Source organism: Lethenteron reissneri, chromosome 33, assembly GCF_015708825.2.
Source record: "Lethenteron reissneri isolate LAM-NWPU_2019-01 chromosome 33, ASM1570882v1, whole genome shotgun sequence".
In the NCBI taxonomy this organism is placed as follows: Eukaryota; Metazoa; Chordata; class Hyperoartia; order Petromyzontiformes; family Petromyzontidae; genus Lethenteron; species Lethenteron reissneri.
The window spans coordinates 13,990,648-14,007,811 of NC_083811.1; the positions used below are offsets into that span (position 1 = coordinate 13,990,648).

Genomic DNA, 17,164 nt, shown 5'->3' on the forward strand with positions numbered 1-17,164 from the left:
CTATTTTACATGAAAAGTAACATCATTAATATGTTTTTGTAAACTACATTACCACAGCAATATAAAAAATGTAGTGTTATATTTTCACAGTTTCTATGATAATATCTAAAAATGTACACGTAATGCAGGTAATGTATAGGCTTGGGCAATAGTTGGAGGTAAAATGTACGTAATGCGTTTTTTACGTGGCACACTTTGTGGATTTCAGTGTGATGTATATATTTAGTGGAATGTATAGAAATTGTAAAGCCACATTTGCCGTGATTATTGATCTTAAAGAGATAGCCCTGAACCCAAGAGCCATTCACAAGCCCACAAAAGCAAGCGAGGAAAATACTGCGAGCAGGAAAGATCTTTGTTTGTTTGATTATCTCCATCCAACTGATGTGCCATCTCTTCTTGATCATCGCAATAATAATCCGCCTTTTCTATCCATTGCGGAATGACTCCCCCACCCCCACCATCACTGCCATCCATCAACAGTCCTGCAATGGCACAATCCATCTCATTCCTGCACATCAGCTGACCTCGTTAATCAATCTCTTGAGGGGTCATCCTCTCAGATAGGTTGCCTCCCTTGGTTACCACTCCGTGTTTTAGTCTCGGCCACACCGGCGTTCATTCCCTTACAGCGATAAGAGTTCAACACGATGCTTTTTTGTTTGTTTGATCCACGTGTTCTTTTTTCTGTCTCTCGGTGTGATTCCCAGCAATTGTCTCTCCGCAAGTCTTTCTATACTCTTCTATCTATTATTACGAATTCACTGTCGTCAGAGTTCCATGTCTCCAATCAACATGTCGTGACAGGTAGCGTGCACCGAGCGAAAATCGTGTCTTTAGGAACATTGGCATGCTACTTTTAATTGTCAAATTTAATTTTACAAAATCACTCCAAGCTGCTCATAGTCACACCTCTTTATTTCATTGGTCCACATTTAATCACCACATAATTCAATAACGATTTCTTGATTAACTATATTATTTGGTGAAACTGGAACACCATGGTGCAAGTATATTTCATTATATGGCAATCATTTGAAGGACGTAAATTTCTTTGCACAATTTTAAGCAGATTTCTTTTCATAAAGTAGAAAAAAAAACTATTGGACCAGTCTTTCTTAAAATGAAATGAAATATAGTTACGTACTCAAAACCAGTCTTGTACACTGTGTTGAAACTAATATACAATATGTATTTGTGATGTAGGAAATTCCATTGATGAGCAGTCCTCGTCTCGTTTATTTTATTTGCATAAATATGTTAAATATGTACTTCAATGTACAATGAAAGTAAGGCCAACGTATTATTTTGCTTTTCATCCTCACAATTTCCCTGCTACTCCCTCCAGTAAAGCACCACCCTCTCCACCTCACTACATGCCAGATGCATGCTTATTTTTTTTCTGTGAGCTTTCTCAAGTCTCAAACAGCAATGAATAGCTTTCATCATTGGATCCATCTTTAAATGTTCTCATGTCTTATCTGAAAAATATATATTTTAGTTTCTGTGTTATCTACCATTATGATGTGTAAGAATTACTACACTGTATTGCCCAGAGGTGTGGACTCGAGTCATGTGACTTGGACTCGAGTCAGACTCGAGTCATGAATTTGATGACTTCAGACTCGACTTGGACTTGCATAACAATGACTTTGTCCCACCTCTGAGGTGTGGACTCGAGTCATGTGACTTGGACTCGAGTCAGACTCGAGTCATGAATTTGATGACTTCAGACTCGACTTGGACTTGCATAACAATGACTTTGTCCCACCTCTGAGGTGTGGACTCGAGTCATGTGACTTGGACTCGAGTCAGACTCGAGTCATGAATTTGATGACTTCAGACTCGACTTGGACTTGCATAACAATGACTTTGTCCCACCTCTGAGGTGTGGACTCGAGTCATGTGACTTGGACTCGAGTCAGACTCGAGTCATGAATTTGATGACTTCAGACTCGACTTGGACTTGCATAACAATGACTTTGTCCCACCTCTGAGGTGTGGACTCGAGTCATGTGACTTGGACTCGAGTCAGACTCGAGTCATGAATTTGATGACTTCAGACTCGACTTGGACTTGCATAACAATGACTTTGTCCCACCTCTGAGGTGTGGACTCGAGTCATGTGACTTGGACTCGAGTCAGACTCGAGTCATGAATTTGATGACTTCAGACTCGACTTGGACTTGCATAACAATGACTTTGTCCCACCTCTGAGGTGTGGACTCGAGTCATGTGACTTGGACTCGAGTCAGACTCGAGTCATGAATTTGATGACTTCAGACTCGAGTCAGACTCGAGTCATGAATTTGAAGACTTCAGACTCGACTTGGACTTGCATAACAATGACTTTGTCCCACCTCTGGTATTGCCTCGCTGTAACATTATCAACGTCTCCCTCTGAAACCAATATTTCATCCAAATTAATCCTATATCTAAACGGTACATTCTGATATAGCTGGAGTCATGGGTCCGTCAAATCTTGGCCAAAAGGTGAAGCCCTGCAATGTACTTGCTTGTGCCACTGTTGGAGGAAATTTCTTTAATCTGGTAAGCTCTTGAGAGCCCCTTTAGGAGGGTATTTGGCCTACTCTTCCATGTTCACCAAACGTCCTGCAAAGAGGCGGGAGCACGCACACTTTACCGAAACACACGCACACTCATGTGCACATGCACACACATGTGCACGTGCACACTTGCAGAACCCAAGTTGTCATGATTATGACGAGATATTGGCATAGCGTGTGATCTGGGACGGTGTTGAGAATCACGATACACATGTTGCTGTGCTTAAGTGCAATCCCAGGGTGAATCCGGATCGAGTCACTTTAAAAATGAAATAGATAAGCAAGCAAAGCCACCCGATTGACCCCATAGAGAAATGTGAGGACGTGTAACATGCTAGTCCGTCTCCCGTTAAATCGCCGTGATCGTCATTTGGAAAAGCACCGTTGTTATATCACCAGCTGTGCTGCAAACACTTAACATAATTAGGTACCGACGTCAATGTGGCATTTAGTACTACGTGAGTGTGGATTATAATAATGAATAGGGTGGTACAATCTTGATTTGAAGCTTTCGTGACTGCAGGAATCCATACTCTTTGGTTCTTTCGGTAAAGTCACGTAGGTATATTTCATGCCGGAAAATCCTGATGGCAGAAACCCCCCCCCCCCCCCCCATTCCGCTCAGACCACTTGCACGCCGTGCCAGTGGGTCCAATGCACCGCGCCCAAGTATGCTCTGCAGAACGCAGGAGTGGCGGCAGTGATGCCAAGGTTTAAATCTTGGCAGCGAATCGCAGCCCTAATCTGTCTGATATACATTCGCACACGTACACGTGTGGATGCGTCTCAGGGGATTATTTTAGCTGTTGGTTCAATGGGTGCCTTTTGCCAGACACGTCTGACAATACGGCAACGTTTGTTTAACCTCCGTGACTTTGCTGATGAGAATCATAACTTTTAAACCAGTGGATGGTTTTCTTGCTTAAACAAAAAGACGGGTGCTGACCAGGCCACTGATGAAACATGCCATCATTTTATTAAAAACAATTGGCACAAATGTTTCAATTGGAAAGTTATATTTGCTATATATTTGCACTTGACAAGGGCGAAAGGAAATATAGCATGTGTCAACCAATTATCTTTAGAATGAGCCGTTATTTTACGAGTATCACAACATATTTTTCAATCGAATGATAATGAGAATATGGACCTGCACCAATGTGTGTGTACGCATCCATATCATAACGTTTGTATGGGGGGCAGTTATTGCTTTCCTGCTTTGGTAAACGTGAAGTCGCAAGCATAGGTAAACATGTGTATGGGAAGAGATAGTAAGGCATATTATGGCTGTGATGAGTGCAGACGTGTATGGTTTACATGAACAGTTTTTTTTTTATGGGTGGAGCGGTTGTATAGCCATCAATGCCCTGCACTACTAACCCGGCAACCCGAGGTCGAGTCCCTGCTCACGGACACCACCATTGACGATTAACTGAATTGTGCCTGGATTTCCCCTAGGTCGACTCAGCCTTAATTGAGTATCTGGTGTGGCGTGTAAACACCACCACTAGGGAGACAAAGGCTTGCTGGGTATGCTGTGCTGGCTACCCACCCCGTCGTTTGCTGTGCTGGCCTTCATAGGCGCTTGCTAACAGCATTTTCCCCAACAGTCTGTTCAGGCTGCTTGGGGGTCGTTGTCTTTGGCTAAGAAAATAAAATGTTACGGAAGGAATCAGTTGCAGTTTCAATTGAAATTATGTTAAATATCTTCATATTTGTGTACCAGTGCACAATTGGTGTGTAATGTTACAATTGCCTACTTCAGTAACATTTTAGCAATTATAGTGTTATGAAAATTAAGCAAAAATTAGATGATCAGTGTATTCACTGTAAACATCCAAAAGGTATAACTGGGTGGCCAATCGTCTGAAGCCAAGGGGTCTTTATTTAAGTCTTATTTCCATATCCATGTTACCTTTCTTTTTAATTTGGCTATGTTAGCATAAAGTGTCCACATGGTTATGTTTACAAAACCTCACAGATATTAAACCGTCGCCAAATTTTCCCTATGATGTAATTGAGTCGGAAACATGGGGCAGAGAAGGGCAAATGCAGGTGTAATGCATGTAATGGTGTGAAATGCTGGGTTTTCTCCAGTTGCTCCACTTTCCTCCAAAACATAAACACTCGTTAATTGCCCGAGAACACCTCCATATCGAGAACCGCAGAGCTTGGCAAATTATTGGCACCGCATTACTGCCTGGCTTCTACCTTTCCGCTGGTCTGTGGCTCTTCTCACCTCTGAGTTGTTCTCGCTCTACGAGATGAGCAAATACTGCGTGGCGCAGCACAAATAGACATAATTTATTATCCATAAATCGATGAACATACATTCTCAAACTCGCGATACATGCATCAAACCAGGTGCACCGGTATGGATGTTTGTACGATTTATATACATTGCACGCAATCAATTCGCATCACCCCTTGGAGACACGAGTAGCGCTGCCATTGCCTGCAATGTGAAAAAACAAGATTTTTGAAGAAAATCACAACCCTGAATTTTTACAAATAATTGCTTGAGGTGTTTTTGGAGGGAGAGGGGGGAGGGGCTGTTAGGAAGGTTGCAGCGGGTTTCAATCACTCCACACATCCCTCACGTACATCATTATCTTTTAACAAAAACTCAATACGATTGTCAATAGCGCTGCCCAAAACGGAAAAAAACCCATATATAATTGGTGACATTTGAGGCAATGGCCTTGGGTTTGGGATATTTGTGCAACCCTGACAAAGAGGCTTCGTAAATTGTTTAGTTTTTTTTCTTTCATGCCACGCGAAGCTTACGCCGTGCATCAAACACGGCCGTTTTGTGCCGTCGCACTTGGATCATCCGAACCGCGCGAGGCCCTCTCTGAATGTGTTCACTGGCTGCAGGCGCCGTGAGTAAAGTCGCGGGCTCAAGGGTTGGGGCACGACAACTTACTCCCAACCCAGACGAGTCACGAAGGGGCGAGCTGTTGACTCCCTCGCCTGGTGTGCAGGACATCGTGGGTTTGATCCCGACCCTGACGCCTGCTGTTGTATATTTATAGTTTGCATGTTCTCTCTCTCCCCGTGGTCACGTGGATTTTTCCTCTGGAACCTTCCGTCTTTCCCTCCACATTTAGAATCAACGTGCATTCACAGTATTTGGCTTTGGCTATCAATTTTCACATGATGGTAACCCATAACGTTGAGCTATCATTTGTGGCCAGGTCGCCTCTGAACAATAGCTACATCACTCAGTGGGCTGCGGGGGCATCCCATGTGGTGATCCCGGAGGTCGTTTGTGCTAAACACTCTGTCCTGCACTCGCACTTCACAGCACAGGCCATAACTCAAAATGAGTGCGTGTTTTGTCACGAGTTGAAGCCCTATTTATAATGGCTGTCGGCGCAATGCGGAGCGCTTGCAGGTGTATACGCAAGCGTTGGGCGGTCAACACTTCTGCGAGCCCACGGATTCTGTCCCTGCATCATTAACGAATCGCTTTCTCCCAATGTTGCCGCGTGTGCCGTAGCTTTCTTATGAGGTGCAGTGCGATACTCTACGTAAAACGGCTTCAGAGGCCAGAGTTTTTCACCCGTCAACTGTCAGTTTCGCAAGCGATGCCCCCAAATGCGCTGTGCCAACAGGGCCCAGCCTGTCACCGAAATCCTACATCGTGTCACTTGCGGTCTGCTTTGATTCAAAGTGCAGCCATGCACTTGTCTCCATGCATGATGCTAATCACGTTACAGATGTTTTTACAAAGAATATTTAAACATCAGAAGCACAAAAACACAGCAAAAGTACGTACATGCAAACATTTGATTTGCACAAGAAGCCATTTTCTCGAGACTCACTGGCACCATCCCTGCGGCATGAGCAATCAGGAAAAGTTATAAACCAACAGAAAATGTACTGCTCTGTAAGCCAGAGGCACGCACAGACATTGTGTATAATACTCACTCACCGTGTATATACAACACCCCAATGCTCGCTTATCTTGTGTTTTTAATAAACAGCGGTGGTAGTGCCCCCATGCCAGACTGCAGTAGTCACAGTGACGATGCAGTTGGAACAAAGTACCATCGAGCTAACGTCGTGTGAATATTCGCAGTCACCGCTGGATTCACCACACTGGTCAAAACGCCTGATTCTCATTTGGACAAAAATCCAATGGTCTGTCAGTTTTATCCTGAAAACATGGCAATGAAAACCTGAACATGTATCAATAACCAGCAATGGGGCAAATTAATTAAACGGTGTGTTTCAACCATTCCAGCACGACTGAAATTGGGACTTCAATGTCTCCGTGCTCAACATCGTGGTGTGGCAACACATTTAACAACACGACAAGGTAGCAAGATAAATGGAAAGGATCAGCCAATTTCATGAAATGTAACAATGTATGCGTCATGTATTCTCGAACCCTTCGTAGTGAGAACAAATAGATAGAGCCAAGGGAAAGTCATTAAAACATGTTCGGAGGTGCATAGGACTAATCTCCTACAGCAATCGATGGGAGGTTGAGACAGAAAGCAGTGAAGCTGAACGTAGAGCGCGTGGGAGGGAACGCAGGTGGGGGGCGACATCCGTGAGTGGCAAGGATCAGGTTTTTTTCTTCAAAACGATGGATCGTTCGTGCACGAGTCGATGGGCGAGCGAGTGGATGCAAAGGAAGGTGCGAGCAAAGGGGTTACCGTTCAGAGTTGAGTGAGAATACCAGCAGGCTGTATTGTTCTCCGATAACGCCGCGTGTTGCGTTCATAATGCGAATTGGATATAATGCAATGAATGTATTAGGGAACGCAGTTTTTTATAACGCGGATGCGAATTGGATGTATTCTAGATTTGAAGCTTTCGTGACTGCAAGAATTCATATTCTTAGGTTTTTTCGGTAAAGTCACGTAGGTAAAACATCAAAATTAATAAAAATAAAATAAAACAAAAATCACGACGTTTCGGAGGCAAAGGATGACGGAGACTTGTGTTCCCTCCGAAACGTCGTGATTTTTGTTTTATTTTATTTTTTATTAATTTTGATGTTTTACCTACGTGACTTTACCGAAAAAAAACTAAGAATACGAATTGGATGTAACGCGATTGAGTGATAAGAACGACATCGCGTGAGTAGCAATAAGCGGTTGCACGGCTTCCTCGGTGTAGCATCACACAAGGCGGGATGCTGCTGGATGCTTCTCGATAATACCCACGCACCTCAATCTTCAGTCTTTGTTCAGCCTGCATACGCATCTCACGTGTTAACGCAACTACCGCGTTAAAGGAGAACAGACTGTATCTGGATTCTGCAATTATGCATTCTGCAATGGTAAATGTGTTCAGTGGAAGCATTCGGATCCTCTGCCTTTAGAAGCACTCTCAAATTGCAATTTGTTACGATGGCTAGTTTAATTTATGCATGCATGTATGTTGAACTTCTTTCACACCGTACACAGCCAACCGTGCTAATCGGAGGTGCGGGGGAAGGACAACAAACTAAACACAAAAAAGCTGTTGTAAAGAAATGCGTTTTTAATCGAGATTTTCAAAAGTCTGTGGCGATGACATCATTATGCGTAGACGACCAACTCCTATTATGGCATCATTAGCCTCGTAGAGTGTTTGGGGCAAGAGAGATGACAAAGCACGTGATAGGTGGGCGCATGCGGTGCTAAGCAATGCCAATAAAATATGGATTAGTGCTCACACCCCCAGGCAATAGCAAGGACCTTTAGCGAGCAGGACATTGCCGTGGCCATGAGCCTCACTGAATTCCACTACATTGTGCACCCCAACCACCCAATCCCTCCAGCCCCCCTCCAAACCCCCAACTTCCCCCCACCTTTCTTATGCCCTCATGTTCACCGTCTTGAGCATAACATTATTTAATCTCTATTGCGACGGTGTGTTGTGTTACTCATCCGTCTCCATTTAGAATTCTACCACTGCAGACGGAACACTGAAACATAGTTAAATGAGTTCACGAATTTGGGTTTAAATAGCAATATCTTATGGTTACATTGGCTTGAACAAATTATCTAATCCTGTAAGCAACCAAGAGTGTACTTTCGGTGTCCACGTTTATTGTAAATGTGTTTCTACGTATTTTAAATGCTATGATTGTGTAATGAAGCTTTTTAATTGTAATATCCTACATAATGAGCGCTTATTAAAAACTGAGTACACTGCGAGTATTGTCGCATGGAAGAAAAAATATCGTTGGAAAACATTTATTTATTTAATTTCATTGTTCACAAGAGGAAAATATTGTGGCTATTGATGTCAAAGATTTCACAACAATTGCTCCCTCACGTGATTCGATTATAAAATTATATCATTGTTGGCCAAGGCAATTACCAACCTTCGGCATTGAACGGTAAGGGAGTGATTTAACATCACGATGTATGGCGGCGTGATTAATTGTTAGAAATTATAATTGCAATCAATAATGAACCGAGCAAAGAGTGAGTCACAATTTATTTCGTACTTTGCCATGCACGTTAAGAGTGTGGCAGAGAAGGCTTGTGAAGGCATCGTTATCAGAACATGTGAGGTGGATTAAAACGCCAAAAAATTTACCTGGGTGATGCTCATTTCTGATAACATGCCAGCACAAGCAGTATACAATTCCACATTCCTATGGCGGGAGCCAGTGTGTTCATTGAACAACCACCTTTGACCTCCCACAAATTGGTGCTTATTCTATTGACCCCCAAGGGCAATGGTTGACCTGACCGTGATTTAAACTCACAAAGACAAAGATCCCCCGTAAATGTGTTTTTACGTGGGGCAAGTGCTGTTAGTGAGCACCTATGAAGGCTGATACAGCACACGAGGGGGTGGGTGGCCAGCATGCACGCCCGGCCGCCTTTTTATCCCCAGTGGCGATGGTTACACACCGCACCAAGCACTCATTTGAGACTGAATCGACCTAGGGGAGGCCCATGACCGGTTCAGATAATCGTCACTGGTATTGGCCGTGAGCGGGAATCGAACTCGAGTCGCCAGGTTCGTAGTGCAACGTAGCGCTAACCACTGCACTACCGCTCCTCATTTAAGCTCATACACACACATAAAGCCCCCCCGCCCCAAAACAAAAGGAGAAAGTCCTACAGACATCCCCGAGATCAGTGATGGCGAGTACCCAGTGTGCTGGCTCGCAAGTATAACCGTAGGGGATCCACTCTTTATGGAGCGACACGATGTAGCCTGTAACGGAGGCACTGGAGAAAGGCACGTGTTGACCTTCAAGGGCTCCTCGTAAAAAAAATGGGATCTATTGTTTCCCGCTGTGATAGCGAAATCAATTGCATAGCGGCTCGCATGGGCATTGTTGGTAAGAGGCACGTGCGGTATTAATGAAACTACCCAGAGGGTTGGTGTCACTAATGGCAACGCACGTGGCTGCAATAAAAAAAGGCTCAGGGAGGCATGCGCGTGGTGTTAATGGAAAATTTGTGTCAATAATTTTTCATCTGTGAAGCCACGGAAGTAACAGCGACGCGCTCTCGCTTAAAGTGCCGCAGGTCTCTGACCTTATCGCAGCTCCTCGCTCGGGCCCAAGAACCCCCAGACTGCTTGCCTCGTGCGGCACAATATCCCGAATTGAAAATCATTATTACGAGTGTGGGATGTGAAACGTAATACTGCACTGTGCATAAACATCCACTAATTGTCTGAAAGCGTCTAAATACGAAGAGAAGTGCTGAGCAATTGTTGGTAGCGCTGACTGCCCGCCTGGCAGCCTTCCAATTATTTTCTGCGGTTCCTGCTCGGCGATTGCGAGATGCAATCCGCATGGCCGACGACGATATATTAAACTAAACATTAAATGTTTTAATGATTGTTATCGGTAGATCCGTACTAATCATAAATAGGGTAGGCATACAACAAGTCTGCATGTTATTCATCACAAACCGCATACTGGTATAGGTTGTGTGATATAGAGTGCGTCTCTTTCCAACGCAATCAGCCTCCAGCTCATAATGGTGTCACAAATATGTCACGGATATAATTGTGGCCAACGGTGTTTGCATTCAGCTGCATTGCACCACGTGGCAACGATTTCGCGTTGTAATAGGAACGATCAATATTTATTTTCGCAAGGAAGTTTACGCTTCGCAACATATTCTTTCGTAATGCATTTAGAACAACGTGCAAAAGCACCCTCAAATAAATAATTAAATAAAAGTGTTGTTTGTATCACTGGTATGTAAATTCAACTCGATGCATTGATGGGGATATTTAAATAAAATGTAATTCATTTCTCAAGATTTCAATGGAAGGAATTCCACCTTTGCCCAAGTTATGTTTCGTAGCAAGATATAATCATCCTCTCTCGTCCATGAGAATATTCATCAAGTTGCAAAAATGCGTGGATGCAAAGACAAAAGATAACAAAAAATGCATCCTTTCTCATGATGCTCTGCAGGAGACATAGGGCACAGAAAGAGTGGGCTGCAGATATAGCACAGGGCTTACAATTAAGAATTTAGATTGTGCAAATATGTATCGTAGTGGGCAACCCAAGGAGAAGCTAAAAATGAATAGATTGTACTTGGTGTGGTGTCTCATCAAAACTGGGTGCACACAGACAAAGAACCTCCGTATAGCCTGAACAGACTGTTGGGGCAAGTGCTGTTCGCGAACACCTATGAAGGCCGGCACGGGACACGAGGGGGTGGGTGTCCAGCACCACGCCCCGGCCGCCTTTGTCTCCCTAGTGGTGATGTTTACACACCACACCATGCACTCGTTTGAGGCTGAGTCGACCTACGGGAGGCCCAGGACCGGTTCAGTTAATCGTAACTTGTGCTGGCCTTGAGCGGGAATCGAACTTGGGTTTACGTGTTCAGATCACAGCGCGCTCAACTGCTGTACTACCATGTGGCTTGTATCCGTGAACGTGTGCGCGTGTATGCGTGGCATTGCGCGCGAGTGTATTCGTCTGCGTGTGCGTCACTTCCAACGTGCGTGCTAATGAGTGCATTGCGTGCGTTGTTGCGTGCCCGTGCGCGAAGCGGTTCGACACGTGAGCGAGTGTACACACGGCCAAAAATGTGGCATTGCCAACGTATCCCAACCCAGTCGGTCAGTTACCCCACCTCGTGATGTGTGTGCGTGTGTGCACACATCACATGCGGTACAGGAGGATGTGGAGCTGAGTGGACTTGCCAGTGATTGGTGCCAGAGGTGTCAAGATCTGCCTCTGTAGAGGAGGTTCGTGAAGGACGCTACTCAACAGTTGGAGGAAGTCGTCCTCTCCAGCAACAACGGTGGGCAGAGGAGCGACGCTCACAACAATGTGCAGAACGCCGGGCGGAACGTTGCAAGTTGGCACAGTAGGGAACATAGGTGTTGCATCTGCCAGTCATCTCCGTCAGTCAACCCATAACACCTGGGGTCTGTCCCGTGACCTCCTGTCAGCCGCGAGCTTTCCATGATTCACGTAGCCTCAAAGTGCACCCAGCCGGGTACAAGCGATGTGGTGAAGTCACTGCTAATTAGTGTGGAATGAGGGCAGTTGTTGTTGACGCGTAACATAATCAGGCCGATGTGATGCACCTATGTGTGCATTGAAGTGTGTTTATGCATACCCGCCACTGATGCTGCATTCAGGTTTCATATTCAATACAATTGTGGATTTAGCGTCCACACCCTTTGAGCCCAAAGCTCATCACTTGGTGTGTGTCTCACCTTGTACTTACAGTATGCAAATATCATGCAAAGGGGGTGGCCAGGCAGTGCTCTATAACCTGTTCCCCATCGACTGTGATCTCTGACATAACCCTTACCTTTCCGCATAACTGACAACCACAACATGTGGACACTTTGACGTCTTGGGCTTGGTCGTAAGAAAGCCTAAAATCTATTACGACTTCCTTTGTCGTGGCAGCTTGTTTGCAACAAAACGGTTTCAAAGGGCATCATACGCATGGACAGATGCAGGTCCTCCGGGCCAAATGCCCACGTCACGCACGCCTCTGCAGAGTTCATCTGCCTTTAGGGCTGTTTAACTGCGGTATAAACGTGCTATTGGACCCGTCCTGCTGGCTTGTATTCCTACGGTAATACGAGTCGTCCCTGGTAATAATACGTGCGTGTGTGGCAGCGGTGTGTAATGCGCAGAACTTAATAAATAAATGATTTCACATCCACTGGCTCACCTTGGTGCCTGCACACTCTGCAATGCGTCCCTAGGAAAGTCCCCGGCACCCTTCCCCAGCCAACGCTTTAATTAGATTCCCGCTTGGCCTATTTCGCTAGCGCTGCTGAATCCATGACCTTCATTCACGCACACTTCCTCTATCCATTACACACTTGTCCAAATGTCAGTGAAGTCCGGCCCGAATTGTATATTTTTTTCTTCCTGAGAATAATTATATCACAAACTTTACTATTGACCCAAACGGTCTTTGTTTTAGTTGTATTCTTTATCTAATTATAAGCAAGTTCTGTACATGTGTGACAACGAGTTGTATAGCTCATCGGATTCATCCAGTATAAGTACATATTCTGACTCGGTTAGTAATCTTATGGGCACCCTTATTTATTGCTGTTCCCACTTCAGCAAAAAAAAATCTTGCTGTGGTTTTCCCACCTGATGATGATTGCTTGTGTTGCAATCGAAACGTCGTGATTTATTTTATTTGATACCTACGTGACTTTACCGAAAGAACCAAAGAGTTTGGATTCCTGCAATCACGAAAGCCTCAAATGTAGATTGTTTCGTACAAATTTTACGGTAATTTTGTAAACAAAACAAAAAACACGAATTGTCCCGTTTTGACCAACGATTGTACAGAGTGCGCTCGAAATGTTGTTGACATTTAGAGAAGAACGAGGAACAGGGATGGAACCTCGCAGAGTCAAGGGCGAGCTCCTCTCGCCGCCAGCGGTCCCCAGGACGTCTCTCCCCCTCGCTCGCTCACTCGCTCTCTCTCTCTCTCCTATCGGCCCATCACAGAGCGGCTCCCCAACCCCGCAGCGCCTCACGGCTCGGGGCCACAGCGCCGGTCGCGTTGTGGGGGTATGCCCCCCCCCCCATCTCTGTCCCACGCGCGTGCGGGAGGGGGGGCAGGGGGGGCAGGGGGGCAGAGGGGTACACCCCCCCCCTGCCCGCGCGCGTGTGTGGGGGGGATGGGGGTACGATGTCACTGCCCGCGCCGCGCGCGTTCTTTCCAGAGCCCTCCTCCCCTCTCACCCGGACCGTCATTCACGGCAAAGTCACCGCGTGTCAATGTCACGAGTCGCCGTGAGTTCCATGGCGCTGTTCCATTCTCCCCAATTGCTGGGATGAACAGAGCGCAGCTCCACGAGACACGAGCGGACGCATTACGGAGGCCTTCTCCCAGCAGTGTATCGATCACTGGATGATGATTATTGCCTCTCTTTCGTGTTCCAGTTGTACCATTTTCCCAATGTGTTCTGCTCACACCTACATGGCGTCTGAACGTGCGACCATTTGCAACGATAACGTGATGATCCCTACGAGCGCTCCTGCTGTCGAGGCGCACCGCACAACGCCAACGCGCCCTGTCCCCCGTGGTCATATTTGGCCGCAAAAGTGCGCCGTGCAGTAAATACGCACGGTGCTACCGGCCCCATTGCAACTGGCGTCCCCCTGCGAGTCCCACGCAGCCACCTGTCCACCACACCGAAGGCAGTGGCACGACGCCAAGTTGGCACCCAGGGCTCACGGAGTCAACGATCGTGATCCATAGGTCACCATTGCCCCGATGCAAACGCGTGGCTTGCTGCGCTGCTCTCTGTGCACGGGCACGGAGCGCAGCAATCAATCGCCAGGTTTATGGCTTTAGGCCCCCCTCTCTTAATGACTACTACGCCCTGGATTACACTGCCCCCAGTGAACACAGCCCCGAGTGAAATGTCAATGGATTGTTCTCTCAACGCCCGATTTATTACACAACCCGGTTATCTTCACAGCGCTAAGCCACGCTTATGACAGTTTATTGACTACGTTTGTTGTATGCCCGTGTTATATCGACTCGAGTGCTCTATCATGCCTGCCATATACAGGAGTTATTGGATACTTGATCTGTAGTTAGTGGGAGCCTACACAGTAGCTTTTGATGATCTATAAGCATGCGCTTACATTCGCCGCCATCAACTCAATGTTGTGGCAATTGAATCAATTGCATGTGCAGATTCATCGAAGCCCATGGGTGGGTGTAAGACTTGGTGAATAAGTCAATCAACAATTAACAGCGCGAATTACAATGCCGCACGTGACCGCCACTCATCTCTGTAAAGGCGGCTGATCTTTACTTTGTGAAACCCGCCTTGGAAACACACGCGTGATGGCAATCAGCGCTTAGTTGTGAGCAGTATCCGCTGTTATCCTTCGTGAATCGTCAGCAATCGCCATGGAATTGCCAACGTGAAGTCAATTGATTTCCATAAAACTCACCTTTACTTACAGAACACATACGAGAGAATCGATTTCTATCTTTATTATAATTCACCAAAGCGAATGTGGCACATACGTCAACAGGAAAAGTTGTACATCCATAAAAGGTGATCGATCACGTTTGGTTTCGTTATGATACTGTCAGTGAACATCATTTACCGAATCGTCCACCCAATCTTCAAGAGGGTCTCGGATTTGTGTTTACCTTTCCTATAATTTGTACACCGATCGGGTTTTTGTATTGTTGCTTTCAAGTTCTGACTCGCCCCGACTGGATATCTATGTTAAAGAGCTTTATAGCTAATCGGATTCGTCAGTATACATAAATATTCAGATTCTGATATAGAGGCACTGATCACGCGGTCCCCTCGTGTGGGCCCTCACACGGGGCTGCCGGCTATTGCGCGCATTTCCCATCGCAGCTGGCAATGCAGAGACATAGCGATGTATGAATGTTGAACTTCTTTCGCACCGTACGTAGCCAACCGTGCTAATCGGAGGTGCGGGGGAAGGACACCACACGAAACACAAGGCAGAGATAGAGAGACGGAGACAGAAAGATGCAGGGGCAGACAGAGACTGTCACAGGGGGAAGACATACAGACACAGGGGCAGACAGAGATACACTGCAGCAGACAGAGACACACCCAGAGGGGCAGACAGAGACACACAGAGACACACACGGAGAGGGGCAGAGACGGAGAGAGGCGCAGACTGAGCGAGCCAGGGGCGCAGAGGGGACCGCGTACTCACAGGAAGGTGGTGAGCGGGCTGATGCCCGCGGGGAGGCACGTGAGCCCCAGCTCGGAGCAGTCGACTCTGAGGACGCGGGGCTCCTCCTGGCAGCGGCATCGCGGGGGGCAGCGGCCCCCTTCACCCGGGCGAGCCCCGCAGCTCGTCCCACACAGCACCAGCAGCAGCAGCAGCAGCAGGGACATCACCGGCTTCCGCGGCGAGACTGGCATGGCTCTCCGTTGCGTATGTGTCTCTCTATGTATCTGCCTCTCCAGCTGCTTGCCCTTGGCTGTGGCTGTCGGCGAGTTTGTTACCTGTTGCTAACAACCCGCGCCTCTCGGTGGGAGAGAGAGAGAGAGAGGCAGCTTGCGAGAAGAAGCGACGTGTCGCACGCGTGTTGTGCGCTCGAGACGCGGAGTCGCACTGGGTAAACCGAGTCGCTGGTTGACACACGCGCGAGAGGGAGGGAGATTACGTCGGGCGTCAAGAATGAAGCGCGTCCACTCGTGTACCTATGGCCGTGTGCCCTACACACACACGCGCGCACACGTGTGCCCTACACACACACACGCGCACACGTGTGCCCTACACACACACGCACGTGTGGTGTACACACGCAGCAGCAGCGTGCTTACAGCTGAGACTCGTGTTCGCCGCTCGCCCTGCACTTTACTTTATAGGAGCGCAAAGTGGAACATTGCGCATCGTCGCACGATTGGCCCCACGCCCCTATATATACACACACACACCCCGCACACACACGCGGGCAGATCGGCGCGGTGCAAGGCTGCTCTCCATTGGCTCTCGCGCTCCGACACTCGCAAGCACGCGGGATGCCGCGGGGGCCGATGTGCCGATGTGCCATTCTCTCTGCTTCTTCATCTTCTTCTTTCCGGCACTCAGAAGAGACGCATCTCTCTCTCTTTCACACGCACACAGCGACAGAGATCCCGCCCGTAGGAGCCTTTGGCAGACTCCCACACTCTTTGGTTCTTGCAGCGTGCTACAATTAATTGTAAAGCCACGTGACTTTGCCGAAAAGAACCACAGTGTGGATTCCCTGTAGTCACGAAAAACTTCAAATCTATAGATTCTTTGCTGTTTACCAGCACCCATAAAGCACGTCACGGCACACACGAGGGGACGGGTGATGTTAACGCGCCCGCAACCAGGCTCTCGTTTAATAAGGCTGAGTCGACCTAGGGGAGCCCCAGGATCGGTTCGAGTATTCGCCACTGTTATTGGTCGTGAGCGGGAATGGAACTCGGCTCGCCGGGTTCGTAGCGCAGCGCGCTAACCACTGCACTACCGCTCCCCACAAAAAAACAAAGATCCCCTGTACAGTCTAAAGAGAGTGTTGGGGCAAGTATTGTTCACGAGCACACAAGTGTCCTGCGTGCGGCCTCGAGATACAAGCGGCAACAAGGGGTCGTGGCTTCGCCTGGTGTGTTGGATCGTGCCTCCA

General features: G+C 47.1%; 1 protein-coding gene across 1 annotated transcript in view; it reads right to left on the bottom strand.

Moving 5' to 3' along the window:
- The window catches only part of LOC133350365 (leucine-rich repeat-containing G-protein coupled receptor 5-like), a 141,774-nt gene extending 125,385 nt beyond the window's left edge, over nt 1–16,389 (bottom strand). The window contains 1 exon segment of the mRNA XM_061564671.1: nt 15,718–16,389. Coding sequence (XP_061420655.1) covers nt 15,718–15,929 — 212 coding nt within the window. The 5' untranslated portion in view covers nt 15,930–16,389.
- Nucleotides 16,390–17,164: the final 775 nt, after the last annotated feature.